At 46.0% G+C, this 16555-nt stretch overlaps 2 protein-coding genes across 3 annotated transcripts in view; both read right to left on the bottom strand.

Moving 5' to 3' along the window:
* Tmigd3 (transmembrane and immunoglobulin domain containing 3) overlaps positions 1-16555 on the bottom strand; it is a 53187-nt gene that overhangs the window by 11754 nt on the left and 24878 nt on the right. Inside the window, exon 2 of one of the 2 annotated variants that reach the window (NM_001174169.2) lies at positions 3363-5002. The exons of the other annotated variant lie outside the window; for it this stretch is intronic. Coding sequence (NP_001167640.1) covers positions 4396-4917 — 522 coding nt within the window. The 5' untranslated portion in view covers positions 4918-5002 and the 3' untranslated portion in view covers positions 3363-4395. Of the gene's footprint in view, positions 1-3362; positions 5003-16555 lie in introns of those variants that run through there. 2 annotated transcript variants of the gene reach the window in all.
* On the bottom strand, positions 3363-7870 carry Adora3 (adenosine A3 receptor). The gene is made up of 2 exons (NM_009631.4): positions 7139-7870; positions 3363-5002 (listed from the first exon to the last, which is right to left on the bottom strand). The coding sequence occupies exons 1-2, from the start codon at positions 7489-7491 to the stop codon at positions 4396-4398; spliced, it is 960 nt and encodes a 319-aa protein (NP_033761.2). The 5' UTR covers positions 7492-7870; the 3' UTR covers positions 3363-4395.

Genomic DNA, 16555 nt, shown 5'->3' with positions numbered 1-16555 from the left:
TTCACTCAGAAGCAAACAAATGGCTCCCGACACCTGAGTCACTTTGGTAGGGTCAAGCTTTCAGATGTCTGACCCAGCAATCAATCTCATGCGAGATCAAGGATGGCCCCGAACCTGGGAGCCTCCAGCTTCCATCGCCAAGGAGCTGGAATTACAGTATGTGGACAACACTGACTGGTTTGTATCTAGTATCAACAGAGATAAGGAAGGACTGCATTTTTTTAAGAAATCAATTATTATTTTCTGAGTAACATAGACAGTAGTAAGCATTTATTATCTCCTCCTGGTCTGTTTGGGTCACAGATCCAGGGTCATGCTTGCTATATATATATCAAGTTCAAGGACAACCTGAATGACAGGAGATTCTGTCTCAAATTGGAAAAATCAAAAAAATAAAACAAATAAGAAGACAGGGGTATGAAGATCCTACAGTCAGTGTTAGCTGTCCATTCTGGAGCTGTCCATTCTGGAGCTGTCCATTCTGTTCCCCGCGCTCTCTCTTAAGGCTATGATTGATCTTTAGATTCAGGGGAGGAAAAGTACATAGGTTACTGAGAACCCACATGGAAAATGGAGAGAACCGCCTCCACAAAACTGTCCTCTGACCTCCACGTGTGCTGTCACACATGCCCTGCCACATAGCCACACGTCCACATGGCATGGATGTTATTAGTCCCATGTTACAAATGAGGAGCGCACACAGCAGTTTAAGTGAGTAGCAATGAAAACCTCTTTCCATTGTGTTGTCTCCTCTCTCTCATTCTCTCTCTCTCTCTCTCTCTCTCTCTCTCTCTCACACACACACACACACACACACACACACACACACACACAAATGTAATAAAAATGGAAGAGGAGAAAAAGCTTTTGGCTGACTCTTGGTAGGCTAGTCTCTATTTCCACTTGACTTGTATTTTTAAAAAGCAAAGTAATAAACCCATGTATTTGGCATGTACATTTGTTCAGTGTCTTCATATGAAAGAGAGGAAACCCACCCCTATATTTGTCTGTGTGTCTCTGTACCTTTTCTCTTTAGAGAAAACTCCCCAGTTTTCCTTTTAGGATGAAAACTTGCTGGCCAGAGGCAAGCCTCATGGGAAGACCCCTGGCACACTGATCTCTAAACCTGAAACCAGAGTGGAGCTACTCAGTTGTAGCCAGAAATTTTTGGTTTGCCTTTGCTAAATACTCTATGCTAAATGAGTATTTTTCACACGCCAGGCTTCAGCTTCTTCTGGGCCCCAGGTTTTGGCTTCTTCCGAGCTGGCATAGCTCTTTATTCTCTCTTGGCAAGAATGAAACCACCCAGGTCCCAGCGAGCCACCAGTGGTAGTCAGAGGGACAAAGAAAACAAAAAAGAAAGTCAAAGTCCTTCTCAGAACCTCATAGGCATGGGTCTAACGATACCAGCAAGCCCGGCCGTGATGGTCCTTCCCACTGGAGTCAAGTGATTACTTTGAATCAAGCCTCCTCACAAAGGGGAGACTGAGCGATGTCACAATAATGGAGCTTGAAATTAAAAGTCAAGAGGTGCAGTGTGAAGAGTACCAGGAAACCAAGACTCTACAGCACTTCCCCCTCACCGTCCAGCCAACTGAGCAGAGGTTGTGACACCCCGGAGCAAGCCCAGGGCCTCTTCCTGGAGCTGCTCTCAAACTAAATCAGAGACTCAGTAAGGGGAAGCCCCGAGCTCTTGATTCTTCTGGAGTGAAGAATGAGAAAGAAGGGACCACTGCTGAAATGATGACAAGAGGAATTAGGTGACCGAGCTCAGGACAAGGACAAGGCTTTAGACGAACGTCAGGAATAGCTAATTCCACTTTCAGGTTCCCGCTTCTCTTTGCTTAATTGGAACCATTGTCCTGAGGTTCTCATCAAATCAATACGTTGTCTCTGGGAGTGAGACTCTGTGGGTAGCTTCAGATTCAGAGAGGCAAAAGCAAGGGTGGGGCTGCAGGGCTCCAGTCAAGTGACTGAGCCTCAAGTACGACGCGATGATCAATCTTGTTTTGTTTTGTTTTGTTTTTTCCTCCTTCTCCCATCTCCTCCTGCCAAGGTCTCACTGTGTATTCCTGGCTGGCCTAGTATTCACTACATAGACAGGGCTGGCCTTGGGTTCACAGAGTTCTCTGCCCCCCGCCATATCCTACCCCCCCAATATTGGGAGTAAAAGTATGTCTGTCATACTTGGTCAATGGTCAACTTTTGTTTTCCAGACCACAGAGACACTATGACCAGGTGCCTCACCCTCACACCATTATGCCTTATCCACCATGATCAACTGCACCTTCACACTGAGATAAAAATAACTGTAGTAGCCACTTCACAGAATTTCAGAGCCAAGGGGCACTTAAAATCTCAGTGGTTGGAAAAGGATTGACAGAGTTAGGGAGAGTCTCTAATCCCATAGCAAACCCCCCCCCCCCCAGCTATGGCCTACACTCACAACCATAGCCCTGGGGAAATAGCCAGATACCTGGGCCTTGCCAGCTTAGACTAAGTGTTGAGCCCAAGGCCAGTTAAGAGAATTTGTTTCAGAGGCAGAGGCAGGCAGATTTCTGAGTTCGAGGCCAGCCAGCCTGGTCTACGAGAGTTCCAGGACAGCCAGAGCTACACAGAGAAACCCTGTCTCGAAAAACAAAAACAAAAGAGAATCTGTTTCAAAATAAACAAGGTGGGCAGTACCCACCTTGGTAGGAAAGGGATATCTGAATTTGTCTTCTGGCCTTCACATGCAAAATTCACACGCACCCCCCCACCACCACCACCACCACCACACACTAATGTGCACCTTCTCACACAGGAACATGTGCACACACAACCCCAAAAAATATTGACTATTTGCCTTATATTTCGTAACAGAATTTATCAGGCACTCAAAGATCGCTTTTACTAAATAGCACTGACTCCTCATCTGGGTTCACAGAGTAACTAGGAGCCAGCAAAAGCCTGGCATCCCTGTCTTCATTTTCCATCTGTATCCTTTGGGCAATCTATTTACCTGCATATGGGCATGTGAGCTACTCAAGGACTATGTGGTGGTTTGGATTAGAAATGCCACCACCCTCAGGCTGGTCCCTCAGTTGGTGGCACTGTTTTGGGCATTGCGGGCAGATGTAGCCTTGCAGAAGGATGTGTGGAAGGATATGCAGCACTGAGTGAGGTTAGACTTGGAGAGGTTAAAGCCTTGTCGCTGCTTTCTGTTCACTCTCTGCTTCCTGCTTCTGGTGGTGATGTGATCACTCAGCTTCTGGGTCCGGCTGCCATGCCTGCCTCTTGACGCCATGCCCACTCCCTACCATCATGGCCTCTTATCCCTCTGGAAAGAGAAACCCAAATAAATTCGTTCTTCTACAAGTTGTCTTGGTCATGAAATATTTTTTTAATAGCAACTGAAAAGTAACAAATACAGAGTATCTGTATAAAATCTTGTGATACCTAACTTATTTCATTCCTCCATCCTGGCTGAAGCCACAAATGTGTGTGTCTTAGTGTCAGTGTTCTCAAATGTCCTGTTCCAGACTTACAAAGCACTCCTAAAGATCTCCAGCTGTAGCCAGATGGTGGTGCTGCCTACCCTTAATCCCAGTACTTAGGAGGCAGAGGCAGGCAGATCTCTGAATTTGAGGTCAGCCTGGTCTACACAGCAAGTTCCAGGACAGCCAGGGCTACACAGAGAAACCCTGTCTCCAAACAAACAACAACAAACAAATCTCCAGTTGTCCTGAAGCTGAAGTTGCCTAGGATTTCAAGAACATCAGAACCTTGCATAACAGACATCCTGCCCCCGACCCCCAGAGGACAGCCATCTGCAATGGTGAAGCTGCCCCTTGGAACAGAAGTGATTGTGTCCCAGAAGCAAGCAGAAGGAATGCCAAGAGCAGTCAACTGTGCCTGCAACCCCCAAGCAATCCTAGCAAAGAGCTACACATCAGTTGGGCATCATCTTTTATTTGCTCAAATGCACCCACACAGGTGGATTTAGCCCTCTTTTTAAATTCAATTCGCTCCTTCTGTTCCCCACATTCCAGGGATCCTTCGGAGCAGGTTCTGTACGTCCAGCCCCACTAGAGTTTTCCTTTGATAAGACGAGACTCCCTCCACATTCCATTACTTCTTTGTCTGGGAAGGAAGGGCAGAGTCCGTGGTAATCAGGGATGCATTGCCTTCACGTCAGGCTTCCACAGAATTGAATTAGAGAAGCTCAAGAAAATAACTGAAGCAGAAGGAGGGAGGAGTGGGGGGGGGCGTTGGGGGGAAGGAGTGGAACTCTGTGGCAACCAGCCCGATGATCCCAATGCAGTGAAGGAAGCAAGAATGTCTGATAAGTCCTTATAGTGTTTACTGATACCACATGCGAAGGCAGACGAGCTGGCTCTGTATCTGTCAAGGTAATTACTCAGTAGTCTGTTCCATGTTTGAGTCCAAAGAATCTGAGGTCTGACAGAGCCTGAGAGCTCTGAGGATCAGAAAGTAGGTCTCTTTGAACTTTTTTATTTTGCAGGCGTAGACAATAGGGTTCATCATGGAGTTCGCGTGGGACAACAGGATCCCCAGGCACATTGCGACATCTGGTATCTTTACATCAAAATAGGAAACAAAATTGATGATGGACAAAGGCAGCCAGCACAGCGCAAACAAGAAGAGAACCAGAAACAGGGACTTAGCTGTCTTGAACTCCCGTCCATAAAATGCACGCGTCTCTCTGAAGCCAGACAGGTTTTGACTGAGCTTATTTCGGATGATGTAGAAGATGTCTAGGTAGATGACACACATGACAACCAGGGGGACGAGGATCCAGGTGACGAAGCTGAAGAAGACCATGTAATCCAAACTGACCACGGAACGGAAGTGGCACAAAAGAGTGCTGCTATTTTGAGAGCTCGCTAAGGTTGCTTTTCTATTCCAGCCAAACATGGGGGTCAGCCCCACCAGAAAGGAAACTAGCCAGCAAAGGCCCAAGAATAGCCATATTCTTCTTTGAGTGGTAACCGTTCTATATCTGTTTGAATGGGGGAAAAATGGTGAGTTCACAACAAGAAATGACTCCCTGGGAGAAAACAAGAAAGACAAAGTCAGCTCTCCCAATCCCCTAATCTGCTGAGGTGAAATAGCCATGGCCTAATGTCACTCTGACTAAATCCCTCTAGATATGAAGACAAAATAAGACTAGCATTATCAGAGGAAAATCCAGAAACTCCTCTGGAGTATCTGCTTAAGAACACAACAACTGAGAATTATCAGTCATAAGTTTCCAGGAATCAGGTTCCTATAGGCCTCCACTCAACCTTAGCTCCAATAATTATTTTTTTTAGACTTATGTATTTTATTTTATGCATATGAATGTGTTGTTTGCATGTATGTTTGTATACTATGTGTGTGCCTGGTGCCCAGGAAGGTCAGAAGAAAACACGGGATGTCCTGGAACTGGAGTTATGGACAGGACGGTTCTGGGTGCTGGGAATGGAACCTGAGTCCTCTGCAAAAATAACAGATACTTTTATTTACTGAGCCACCTCTCCAGCCCTTCCCTGTGCTGTGGTGTAAGAGTTACCCTGAGTCTTGGGAGTCCTAGGCTGATGAGAATCTCCTCGAAGCCTGCTGGTGTGCTGTGCTCTGCATTGTCTCTGTTGGCTATTGTACAGGAGCTCACAAGCTGAAAGATAGCCCTGCACTTCTATCTGTCCCTGTCCCCTTTCTACCTGGGCATCTATTCTGGTGTTTGAGTTAACCAATCAGAGTTTTGTTAAGTTTAATTGAAGTGTTTCAGAACCCATCATCATTTCTGCTTAAACAAACCTTCCTAAATAGCCTAAAACAGACTACAAAAGAACAAAACTAAGGCTTATCTCAACTAAACCTCATAGCTAACTAGAGATATTTTTTTCTCTTTCCTTTTTCTTTTCCTTTTTCTTTCTTCCTTTTTCTTTCTTCCTTTGTTTGTTCCTTTCTTTCTTTCTTTCTTTCTTTCTTTCTTTCTTCCTGTCTTTTTTTTTTTTTTTAATGTAAGTACACTGTAGCTGTCTTCAGACACCCCAGAAGAGGGCATCAGATCTCATTACTGATAGTTGTGAGCCACCATATGGTTGCTGGGATTTGAATTCAGGACCTTCGGAAGAGCAGTCAGTGCTCTTAACCTCTGAGCCATCTCTCCAGCCTTAGAGATATTTCATGACAATCTCCATTTTACTGATGGCAGTGGCATAGCTACCATTTACTAAACACAGGCTCTAGGCAGGGCTTTTCTGAGAACTTTACATTTATTAGCTTTATTTATTTAACCTTATAAAGGTGAAATTATTATCTTCATTTTATGGATCAGGTAAAACAGCATCAGGTACTGCACAGAAGCCAGAAGTGATAGTGCTACAATTGAACGGAGGTGAGCCTGGTTCAGATGTTCAGAACCACTCTGAGAGGTGGAGAGTGAAGCCGAGAAAGAATGTGCCCAGTGTCAGATCAAAAGATCAGGGAGAGGAATCCAGACTTGTTTTCCTCCAGAGCTTGTCTGTAGTTTCTATGCTATATTCTTCCCCCAAGAGAAACCAGAAGAAACCTGGGAATGTAGTTTCTCATTGGACTGTCCTCTTTGCACAGAAAATGATACTACCATTTTGCAAACAAGAACATCCTTGTCTCAAGGGGGTTTTACATTTCATTAAGAGAACAAACTGCATCCTAAGAATCCGTTTTCAACAGACTAAGACAGAAGCCATGTTAAGATCTACCCTACATCTTCAAAGCCACACCCCCATCTACTTATCTCTTATGCCTGTCTTCCCCTTCTCCTAAAACAAGATATCCTATCTAGTAGGTCAATGTCACTTTGAAAACTTGAGATCAGATTCTTTTTTTAACTAAAAGATACATCACATTTTCATCATCTTTGGCTACCCTGGCCAGAAAGCAGATGCCCATGTTCAATGGAGAAGGGCACAGAGCACCCTCGTTTCCTATTCCTGTCTCAGCTCTTCATGTCTAATGTCTTCACAAACCATGTGGTGCAAAGATATTCACTGCCCTTTGTAAATTTCAAGGGTCAGTTTGACTCATTTCTACGAAAGGGGTCTGGGAGCCAAACTTGGTAGCTCTACTCTCCAGCCTTCTCTCTAATCCACCCCTTCGTCAACCCTGTTACCTGACTGTCAGCTTGACCCGCAGGTATCGGTCTACAGCAATGGCCAGCAAGGACATGATGGAAGCATGGGTGAAGATCAGCAGCACACAGGACATGAAAAGGCAGGCATAGAAGTGCATCTTGACTTGCAGGCTGACAGCAATGGCCAAAGGTGTGACCAGCACCCCAACGGCAATGTCAGCCAGTGCTAGGGAGACAATGAAATAGAACGTGGTGGTCCTCAGAGTGGGGTTCAGCTTGACCACCCAGATGACCAGCATGTTGCCCACAACGGCACAGAGCCCGATGGCAGCCTCCATGGTGATGTAGGTGATGTTCAGCCAGTCCGTCTCCGTGGTGTTGTCGGCTTCCATGCTGTCTCAGAAAAGCTTCAGGCGGAAGCTTCCGTGGCTCTTCAGCAGGTTGTGTATGGGCCAGTGGACCCAGCTCTTGTCAGACTTCTGCCCAGAAGTTAGAATGTCACAACAGTCCAGAGAACTCACAACTTGCTCATTCCTTCCGGTATGACTCTCTCTTAGAGACTCTTCTCAGAAAGGGCCTGTTACAGGACCATCAACCTCAGCCGCTTATCCCTGCCTTCCCATTAACCTGGAGGATGCAGGTCTCTGCAGCCAAATCCGAGAGGGCCACCGTTCTTACTTCCCCAGGCAAACAGAGTCAGGGCTTCTGCTGTCCCCTGGGCCCCAGAGAACTTTCGAGCTCCATCAAGATAAGCACTCCTCTTTAGAGTGTTTCAAGAAGTGAGATAGTCCAAGAGGAAGTACAGGAACCCTCTGAAGAAGAAGAAGAAAAAAAAGGATGGAAAGAGCACAGGAGGCTGGCCTGAGTCACATGGAGGCAGCTCCAAGAGGAGATTAGAGACAGGGTCTGTTAGTGACAGCTGACAGTTTCAGCTACAGGGAAGGCTAAGGCAGTGGGATTACAGGTTCAAGCCCTGCCTTGGTTACTGTGTTAAGGCCAGCCTAAGTAACCCAGTGTCTCAAAAAACAAAACAAAACAAAAATCCAAACCAATGAAAGAAAGAAAGAAAGAAAGAAAGAAAGAAAGAAAGAAAGAAAGAAAGAAAGAAAGAAAGAAAAAGAAAGAACCAACACTCAAAAGTCAGGATGTGGGGAGCCAAAGATATATTTCAGAAGTAGAATGATTGGCTGGCATCAGGCTCTGAGTACTGCCCCCACCACAACTGATATACAACACACACACACACACACACACACACACAAGTGGTGGGGAGAAACTAGAGATCATTCAGGGACCAGATGAGCTGTGGGTAGGATTGGGTAGAAGAGGTGGAAACACTAATCATGTAATATTTCCACCCTCAGCCTGCTTAACACAAAGATCTTGTGATAGAGACAATTGTGATGCACACTTTAATCCCAGGACTGGGGAGACAGAGGCAGGCAGATCTTTGTGAGTTTAAGGGCACTCAGATCTACCTAAAAAATTCAGGACACTCAGGGACAAAACTGAAAACAATTTTTACACACACACACACACACACACACACACACACTCACACACACACACACACTCACACACACACACACACACACACACACACACATACACACACACACACACACAGTGCAAGAGCAGCAGGCACACTTATCCACTGAGTCTTCTCTCCAGCCCTGGTGTTTACGTGGGGTGTTTTATTTTGTTTTGTTTTTGTTTTTGTTTTTTGTTTGTTTGTTGTTTTACGTTTCATCAGCCCCCCGAGTGGCCTTTCCTCTTACTTCTGCTGTAACTGCCTTCTTTCTGTCCTCTTCAGAGGGGAAGTTACAGAAAGCAATTTCTACCAAGAGGCAAGAAAGAGTCTTCCTTAACAAAAAGCAATTGCAATCTCGCTTTGTTGGTTCCTAGAAAAATCTCCATCATTTGCCACAGACAGAGAGGCAGGACAGGAGATCAAGCTTTCTTCTCTATTTAAGGCTTGTTGGTCAGGAAACGGGCAGCTTCTACATTAACAACAACAGAAACAAGGTGACGGTCCATGTTTTGTTACATTGAAAAGCAAGGTGGACAGGCTGGAGCGATGGCTCAGCTATAAAGAGCAGTGGATGCTCTTCCAGAGGACCATAACCACCACGGCTTCCCACCCAGGATTATGTTACTCCCAGAGGTTTCTGCGATGCCTTGGGTGCTTCTTCTCTTCGAAGGAGAAATGTCCGTTCTTTTTTGTTTTCTGAATAAACAGAGAGCACCAGTGTTCAAGGGCGAGTTTGAGGGGTGGAAGAGAAGTTTCCATATTCCCTCACTAGCTTGTCTTATGACCATGCTAAATATCTGTTCACTGGGGATTGAAATCCAAAAGGCAATCCAGGAGAGGGGGCAGAGAGACCAGGATAGACAGCCACCTCACACACCTGTTACCTCACTGGTACCCATGGACCCAGTCTCTCACATCTTCTGTTACCAGGTCCTGGTTCCTGATAATAGCTTTCGTTATGATTCCCAGGTTAGTGGGGTTTGAGCCTGTTCAGGCTCCTGCCATCTGCTTCTTTCACCGAAGCCATAAGCCCACAGCTCCCAGCAATTCCTGGCTCCGAAATTCCCTTTCACTTCTTCGCCTGTGCACACTCACTAGGTCTAGCAGGATCTCTTCCTTGCCCCCACCTAGAAAATAAAAAGGCTCCCCTCGAGGCAGTTCTCTAACAGGACCTTGAAGAAAACTTCCTATACCACCTGTGATGGTTTGGATATGCTTGGCCCAGGGAGTGGCACTATTAGAAGGTGTGGCCCTTTTGGAGTAGGTATGTCACGGTGAGTGTGGGCTTTAAGACCCTCATCCTTACTCCCTGGAAGCCAATATTCTGCTAGAAACCTTCAGATGAAGATGTAGAACTCTCAGCTTCTCTTGTACCATGCCTGCCTGGATGCTGCCATGATCCCACCTTGATAATGGACTGAACCTCTGAACCTGGAAGCCAGCCCCATTAAATGTTGTCTTTTATAAGACTTGCCTTGGTCATAGTGTCTGTTCCCAGCAATAAAACCCTAACTAAGACACCACCTCTCCCTCATGTGGATCCACCATGCCACCCTAACAGCCTCCTACCCAGACTCTATAGGCCTGCAGTTCCTGGAGACCCAACCAGAACTTTTCATTTTTACACCATGTTGCCTGGCTGGCCAGCAGTATACTATTGCTCAGTGAATGACTAGAGATGCTTCTTAGCATGCCAGGTGACAGAAACCTGGCACTGGGTACACAGCTACAGAAACCCTCAACTAGGACCTGTTAGGTACTCTCCAGGACACTCTGGTGTCCTGGAGTTTTATAACAAAATAACATTTTATTATTTGTGGTCTCATCCAATGTCTTCTGGAGAAAGTGACAATGCTTGTTAATGATAAGCAAGCAGAGGCGCCAAAGGGTAAATAAATTGGCCATGACAGCACAGTTAGGAAGTGACAAACTGACATTCAAACCCATATGGCTGGCTTCAGAGCCCCGTTTCTGAAAGGTAGCCCTTAGAAATGATGAACCACGATATGTACTTGTACTGTCACAAGTACAAGGAGCCCCTCTGTTTGATGTCACTATGTGATCAATATTAGGAAGAAATTAATACTGTAAAATGTGATGTTTAGGCCAACAAGATTGTGACACTAAAGCATACGTATGAAGCAGATTCAGTGCCTGCTCTGAGGTAGGAAGAGATGGTAGGACCAGAGAAAGGGCCACATAAGCAGGCCACTGGTGACATTTTGGATCTCACAGAAGACCATTTATAGGACCAGAGTGGGGGAGAAAAAAAGGTCTATTTAAGAAAGTTTTTAATAGTGAATTGAAGATAAGCTCGGATTTCCCTGCCATTTTTTTTTCCATCTGAGAGGAGGGGCACCATGAATTTCACTTCTACCGGCAGAGCCTGATTTCTACAAGGGAGACAAGGATGGACTCTGAGGAGTTTCCAGTCTGACAAAGTGACCCGAGTCCAGGAAAAGGCCTCCCAAGCTCTAGCCTGGAGCAGCACAGCACAGCTCAGCTATTGGCTGCATAGCATCCTGAAAAGGCTGACCAGAGAGAGGACACACATAGGCTCTTTTGCATCTTCTCAGAAAAGCCTAGATAACCTCAACTGCCAGTCTTTGACAGAAAAGTGTATTAGCAGGAGACCAAGGTTGGGGTTCCAGAACCCAGAATTACCCAAGCCACAGCCAAGACAGGATGTTAGGCAGCTGGGAGATGGAAACTGCTGCTTGGCTGCTCAGAGCTGACACGATGCTGTGGGCATACTTGCATAGACCCATGTCTACTCACTTCCTCTTGAAGTCATGACCACTTCCCTCAAAGCCTCATGCTTCTACAGACCTCGCTATGTGCCAGCGAACAGTGGGGCCTTAGAGACAGCCAGTGCTCAGAGTCATCTTTGAGGGTGTCTTCTCCTTGCCCCCTTTTTTATATGCTCCTTCCCCACTCTCTGTCAAAGTACCGGTAAGACCCTAAGACTTCAGGTGACTTCCCAAACTCACTGCTCTTCTTAGAGCTGGGCTGAGACCCTTTCAACTTACAAGGCCTGGGACTCTGAACGTGAAGAGTTCTCTAAAGTGAGTATCAGTAAAAATGAAAAGGATGGATAAAGACCCAAAACCCCAAGGTTCCTGTAACTTGGGTTACAGGAAATCCTGCTCAGGGAAAGGGAACTGCTTGTGACTAGGTGCCCAAACCTTAGCTACCATGATTCAACCACGCCCAAGTGAGCCAGGCCTCTAAGCCCAAGAGAAAGTCTAGCGCAGCAGTTCTCGGCCTGTGGGTCGCTAACCACAGATGACACCTTCACAGGGGTCACCTAAGGCCACCGGAAAACATACATATGATACATACCCTATGATTTATAAAAACATACATATGATAAATAAACATATGATACACACCTTATGATTTATAACAGTAACAATATGATTTATAACAGTAGCAAAATTAAAGTTTTGAAGTAACAATGAAAATAAATTTATGGTTGGGAGGGGTCGCCTCAACATTTGTATTGTATTAAAGGGAATTTTACTAATGGGCCGTGTTATGAGGAAGGGCTAGAGGATTCAGCTATCCCTAATACTCTTCCAGATTATAGGCTCTCAAAATATGTCTTTCAACTACCTGTGTCAGCTTGTGGTTTGAGTAGTTGAGGTCTGGCTAAGGGGCTATGCTCAGATGTGGCCACCAGGTGGCAGCACATTTCCACCGTCCTCTGAAACACAAGCTGCCGCTAAGGAGAGAAAATGGGGAGGGCTCAAAACTGGCCTCAGCCAACCACCTCGGACTTTGCAAGGGAGACCAGGAGCAAGGAGGGTAGGTAGGCTGCCTATGGTCAGTCCAATCTAGTCCCACATAATATTCTGATCCTCTGGACTCAAGAAGGCTGGCAAGGAGCATGAACAGCCTAACAAAAAAAGTTTTGCATTTTGCTCCACAAAGCAGGAACTCTCAGCAAATAGAGAAGGAATGTGCTTAAGTCTGTTCTGCTAAAGAGCATGTTCTACAGTGGAGACCAGCCCAGTCTGGTCTCCTGACTTAAGGACAGGGTGGATTCAGAAGGGGTCTGCTACCGTGTGATATCTGCCGTAAGTAGATCTCACCGGGTTGTGCATTGTTGGTCCTTCCCCCATGTCCTCCAATCCCCAACCCATCCTCCTGTAGGCACAGGGCCCTCTGGTCACTGTCCTGATCTTTTCAAAGCCCATAACTTATCCAAACGTCCTTGAGCCTCTTCATATCCCAGCCTCCTCATTCCAGCCTCAGGCCTTCAATTACCCACCCTGGTATTTTTTCACTCAAGTAGGGGACTCCCGCAGTCTCTGAAGTTCATCTCTGATTCCACACAGGTCAACTGTGAGTCCTGATGTCATTTTCAGTGACCTTTACGTAAGCACTAACTAGCACGTGCAGGAACGAACCCGGGATAGAGCACCGCCAGTCCTAGATGTGTATAGTGGGGCTGTGCCTTGGCCTGCTTCTTCTCAACCCACCCTACCCTTAGATGAATTGAGCACATTCTCCTGGAGAGAGCAAGAAACCAGCAACCTCTACCCCTTCGATGACACGTCTTCTCTTACTCTACAAGGTCCTTCTATCACGAGTGTGTGAACCCTGCCATTGACAGGGTGCTAAGTGACACAGCCCAGGCTCCTTGCTTGGCGTTTTATACCTGTCACTTATAATCGTGTGCCAAACTTAATCGTAAGTGCTGCTAACTCATTTCACTGGTGAGGAGACCACAGCCTGGTGCGAGGTGGCTTTCAGGGAGCAAGTGGCGGAGCTGGGATCTGAACCTGCATTAGTTACTTCTCAGATTTCTTTGACAAAATCTTGAACAAAGGTAACTTAAAGAAGGGAGGGAGGGAGGGAGGGAGGGAGGGAGGGAGGGAGGGAGGGAGGGAGGGAGGACAGTTACAGTCAACTACGATGGGTAAAGGCCAGAATCTGAGTCAACTATCTTAGCCCTTTCCAGTGAATCACACAAGAATAGGCCAACACCAATTATACCAAACATAAACTGTGACTGGGCAGAAGCTCTTCAGTGTGGAAGGGTGTGCATGATCCATGGGTTGGGCCAGCTACTGAGAACTACTGAGAACAGGATTTTTTTTTTCTTTCTTTTTTGCCAGTTTTCTGGTTTCTGGTTCCTCCTCTTAGGCTGTGGAGTAATGGAGGGCAGCCTGCCAATCCTCCCTCAACCTTCTCCACCCCACACCCCTGCATCTAGTCCATGGGCAGACAGCATCAGGAAACCACATTACTTTACTTCCCGCTGAAGGGTTCCCCCAATAACTTTATTTCCCTCGGCTTTTCATTAAAGCTATTGTTATACAGAGTCTGTCTCAGCATTTCATCACGGTTAAAGATACTACATTGTTATTGCTTATACTGAAGGTTTAAGAGACCTATTTCCCCGAGGAGGTTCTAGGAAGGATGTTGCTCTTCTAATACCTCTCCTGCTCTGTTCATTAGCTTGGTGGCGTAGGTTGTTCCTGGGCAGCCAGGAGCTCAGAGTGGGTCAGCACAAGCCAGGCTTGTCTCAGCAAAAAAAAGACTTTTCTAGAAAAGCTGCACGCATTGTCTCAACTTCAGGCTTCTAGTATCCTTTTTTAAATTATTTTTTTATTTTTATGTGTGTGCACACACTTGTGTGAAGGTGGCATAGAGACCAGAAGTCATCATCACTTGCATGCAGCTGGAGTTACAAGGCACTCAGAACCACCTGGTGTGAGTGCTGGTAACTGACATCAGGTCCTCTCAGAGAGTAGTGTCTCAGCGTTTCTATTGCTGTGAAGAGACACCATGACCACGGTAACTCTTTTTTGTTTTTTTAAATGTATTTATTTATTTTATATTTGTGAGTACACTGTAGCTTTACAGATGGTTGTGAGCCTTCATGTGGTTGTTGGGAATTGAACTTTTTAGGACCTCTGCTCGCTCCAGTCAACTTTGGTCACTCAGTCCCTGCTTGCTCCAGCCCAAAGATTTATTATTATACATAAGTACACAGTAGCTGTCTTCAGACACACCAGAAGAGGGCATCGGATCCCATTACAGATAGCTGTGAGCCACCGTGTGGTTGTTGGGATTTGAACTCAGGACCTTCGGAAGAGCAGTCAGTGCTCTTACCCTCTGAGCCATCTTACCAGCCTTATAAGCAACTCTTATAAGGAAAACATTTTACTGAGCAGGCTTACAGTTCAGAGGTTTTATCCATTATCATCATGGTAGGAAGCATGGTGGCACGTAGACAGACATAGTGCTGGAACAGTAACTGAGAATTCTACATCTAGATCAGCAGGCAGCAGGAAGAGACCATAAGCCACTAAACCTGGCTTGAGCTTCTGAGACAGTGACAGTTCCTCCAACAAGGCCACACCTCCTAATACTGCAACTCCCCTATGAACCTAAGGGAGCCATTTTTATTCAAACCATCACAAGTTGCCATTGCTCTTGTTTGTTTGTTTGTTTTAAAGATTTATTTATTATTATATGTAAGTACACTGTGTTTTTGTCTTCAGACACACCAGAAGAGGGCACTGGATCCCATTATAGATGGTTGTGAGCCACCATGTGGTTGCTGGGAATAGAACTGAGGACCTCTGGTAGAGGAGTCAGTGCTCTTAGCCGCTGAGCCATCTCTCCAGTCCGTGGCAAATGCTCTTAACCACTGAGTCAAATCTCCAGCCCTGGCTCCTGGTATCTTAGTTGTCATGCTCTGTTCTTTTATTATGAGCACATGCTTTTGGGAAGACTGCAAGTCACAAATAACGAGCACATAGAAGGAACTTTGGTGTTGCTTCCCATTCACCCATAGGGATTTGTGTAATTCTAAAAATAAAATACCCAGCCAGATGCATGCTTGGAATCCCAGAAGTTGGGAGGCTGAGGCAGCTTGATCTCTGTGAATTCAAAGCCAGAGCAGACTGCCAAGGTTACAAAGTGAGACCCTGTCTCTAGAAACAAGAAACAAAACATGGCAAAGCTGTCATTTTAATTGAGTATCTTGGAGAGGACTCAATAACAGAGCTTGGGGCACTGATGCCCAGAAGTATCCGGGATGGTGCCACCCACGGCACAGGCAGAACCCACTTACCATTGTATGTACAATCAACTCCCAAGAAGGATCAAAGGCGCTGGTGGGCAGCCAGTGGCCCCTCCCTCACTATGGATTCCATTTCAGCTTATGCTATCCTCTCTTTGAGCACTTTTATGCTACTTTGGAGTTAAATTGTTTCTCCCACTTCCTATTCAACTTTGGACCTCCAGGAGCCTCTTATAACACCTGGCAACATGGGAGACCTGTTTTATGTTGGAGCTGAATGCATATATTATTCCCAGGTCTGTCCCCACCCTACCCCCACACACATCCCACCCCAGCCCAAGAGGGTGCTAACCATGTCACTGTGTTGGGCAGAAGCTGAGAGGAACGAGAGGGTCCATTTTTTGTTTCTTTGTTGCATCTTTTCCCTGCAGTCTTTTGGGGTTATGTTACTCAGTCTGGTTAAGAGGCCCTTAGAGAGAATGCCTTACAAGACAGTTTGTGGCTTCTCTATGCTTGTTTACCACCACACGTCCATTCTCTCTTCAGTGTGATTTGTCTAATCTGATGCCATGGGCACCCTGTTTTCTGTGTTCCATGATCAGAGCTCTGTCATTTGTTCTTGGCCCTGTTCTTCTTGCTTTTTCTGTAGGGCTTAGAACTGTTCCTGGTGTTACACTCATCACTTTTCTTGTCCCAAATCAACATTCACAGTGAGATTTTAGAGCACAAGTGTGCTAGAAGTGGAATTGAACATGAGAGGAAACTGGTGCCCAAAGTGACTGGTTTGAGGTCAAAACCGGCTAGCCAGAACATTTAGCTCCTTGTTTATTCTGGTGCCCACCTCGCTGAGCCCACAGATGAACACCCTAGGACCACCCAACCAGAC

This window comes from Mus musculus, chromosome 3 (assembly GCF_000001635.26).
Source record: "Mus musculus strain C57BL/6J chromosome 3, GRCm38.p6 C57BL/6J".
Lineage (NCBI taxonomy): Eukaryota > Metazoa > Chordata > Mammalia > Rodentia > Muridae > Mus > Mus musculus.
This window is presented reverse-complemented; position numbering and strand designations above follow the sequence as displayed.

What these genes read in the sequence shown, in the direction of transcription:
- Adora3 (NM_009631.4), bottom strand. Translation starts at nt 7,491, where the DNA reads ATGGAAGCCGACAACACCACGGAGACGGACTGGCTGAACATCACCTAC. An exon ending in CGGGTCAAGCTGACAGTCAG is followed by an intron (nt 5,003 to 7,138) that starts GTAACAGGGTTG and finishes CCATTCAAACAG; the next exon opens with ATATAGAACGGTTACCACTC.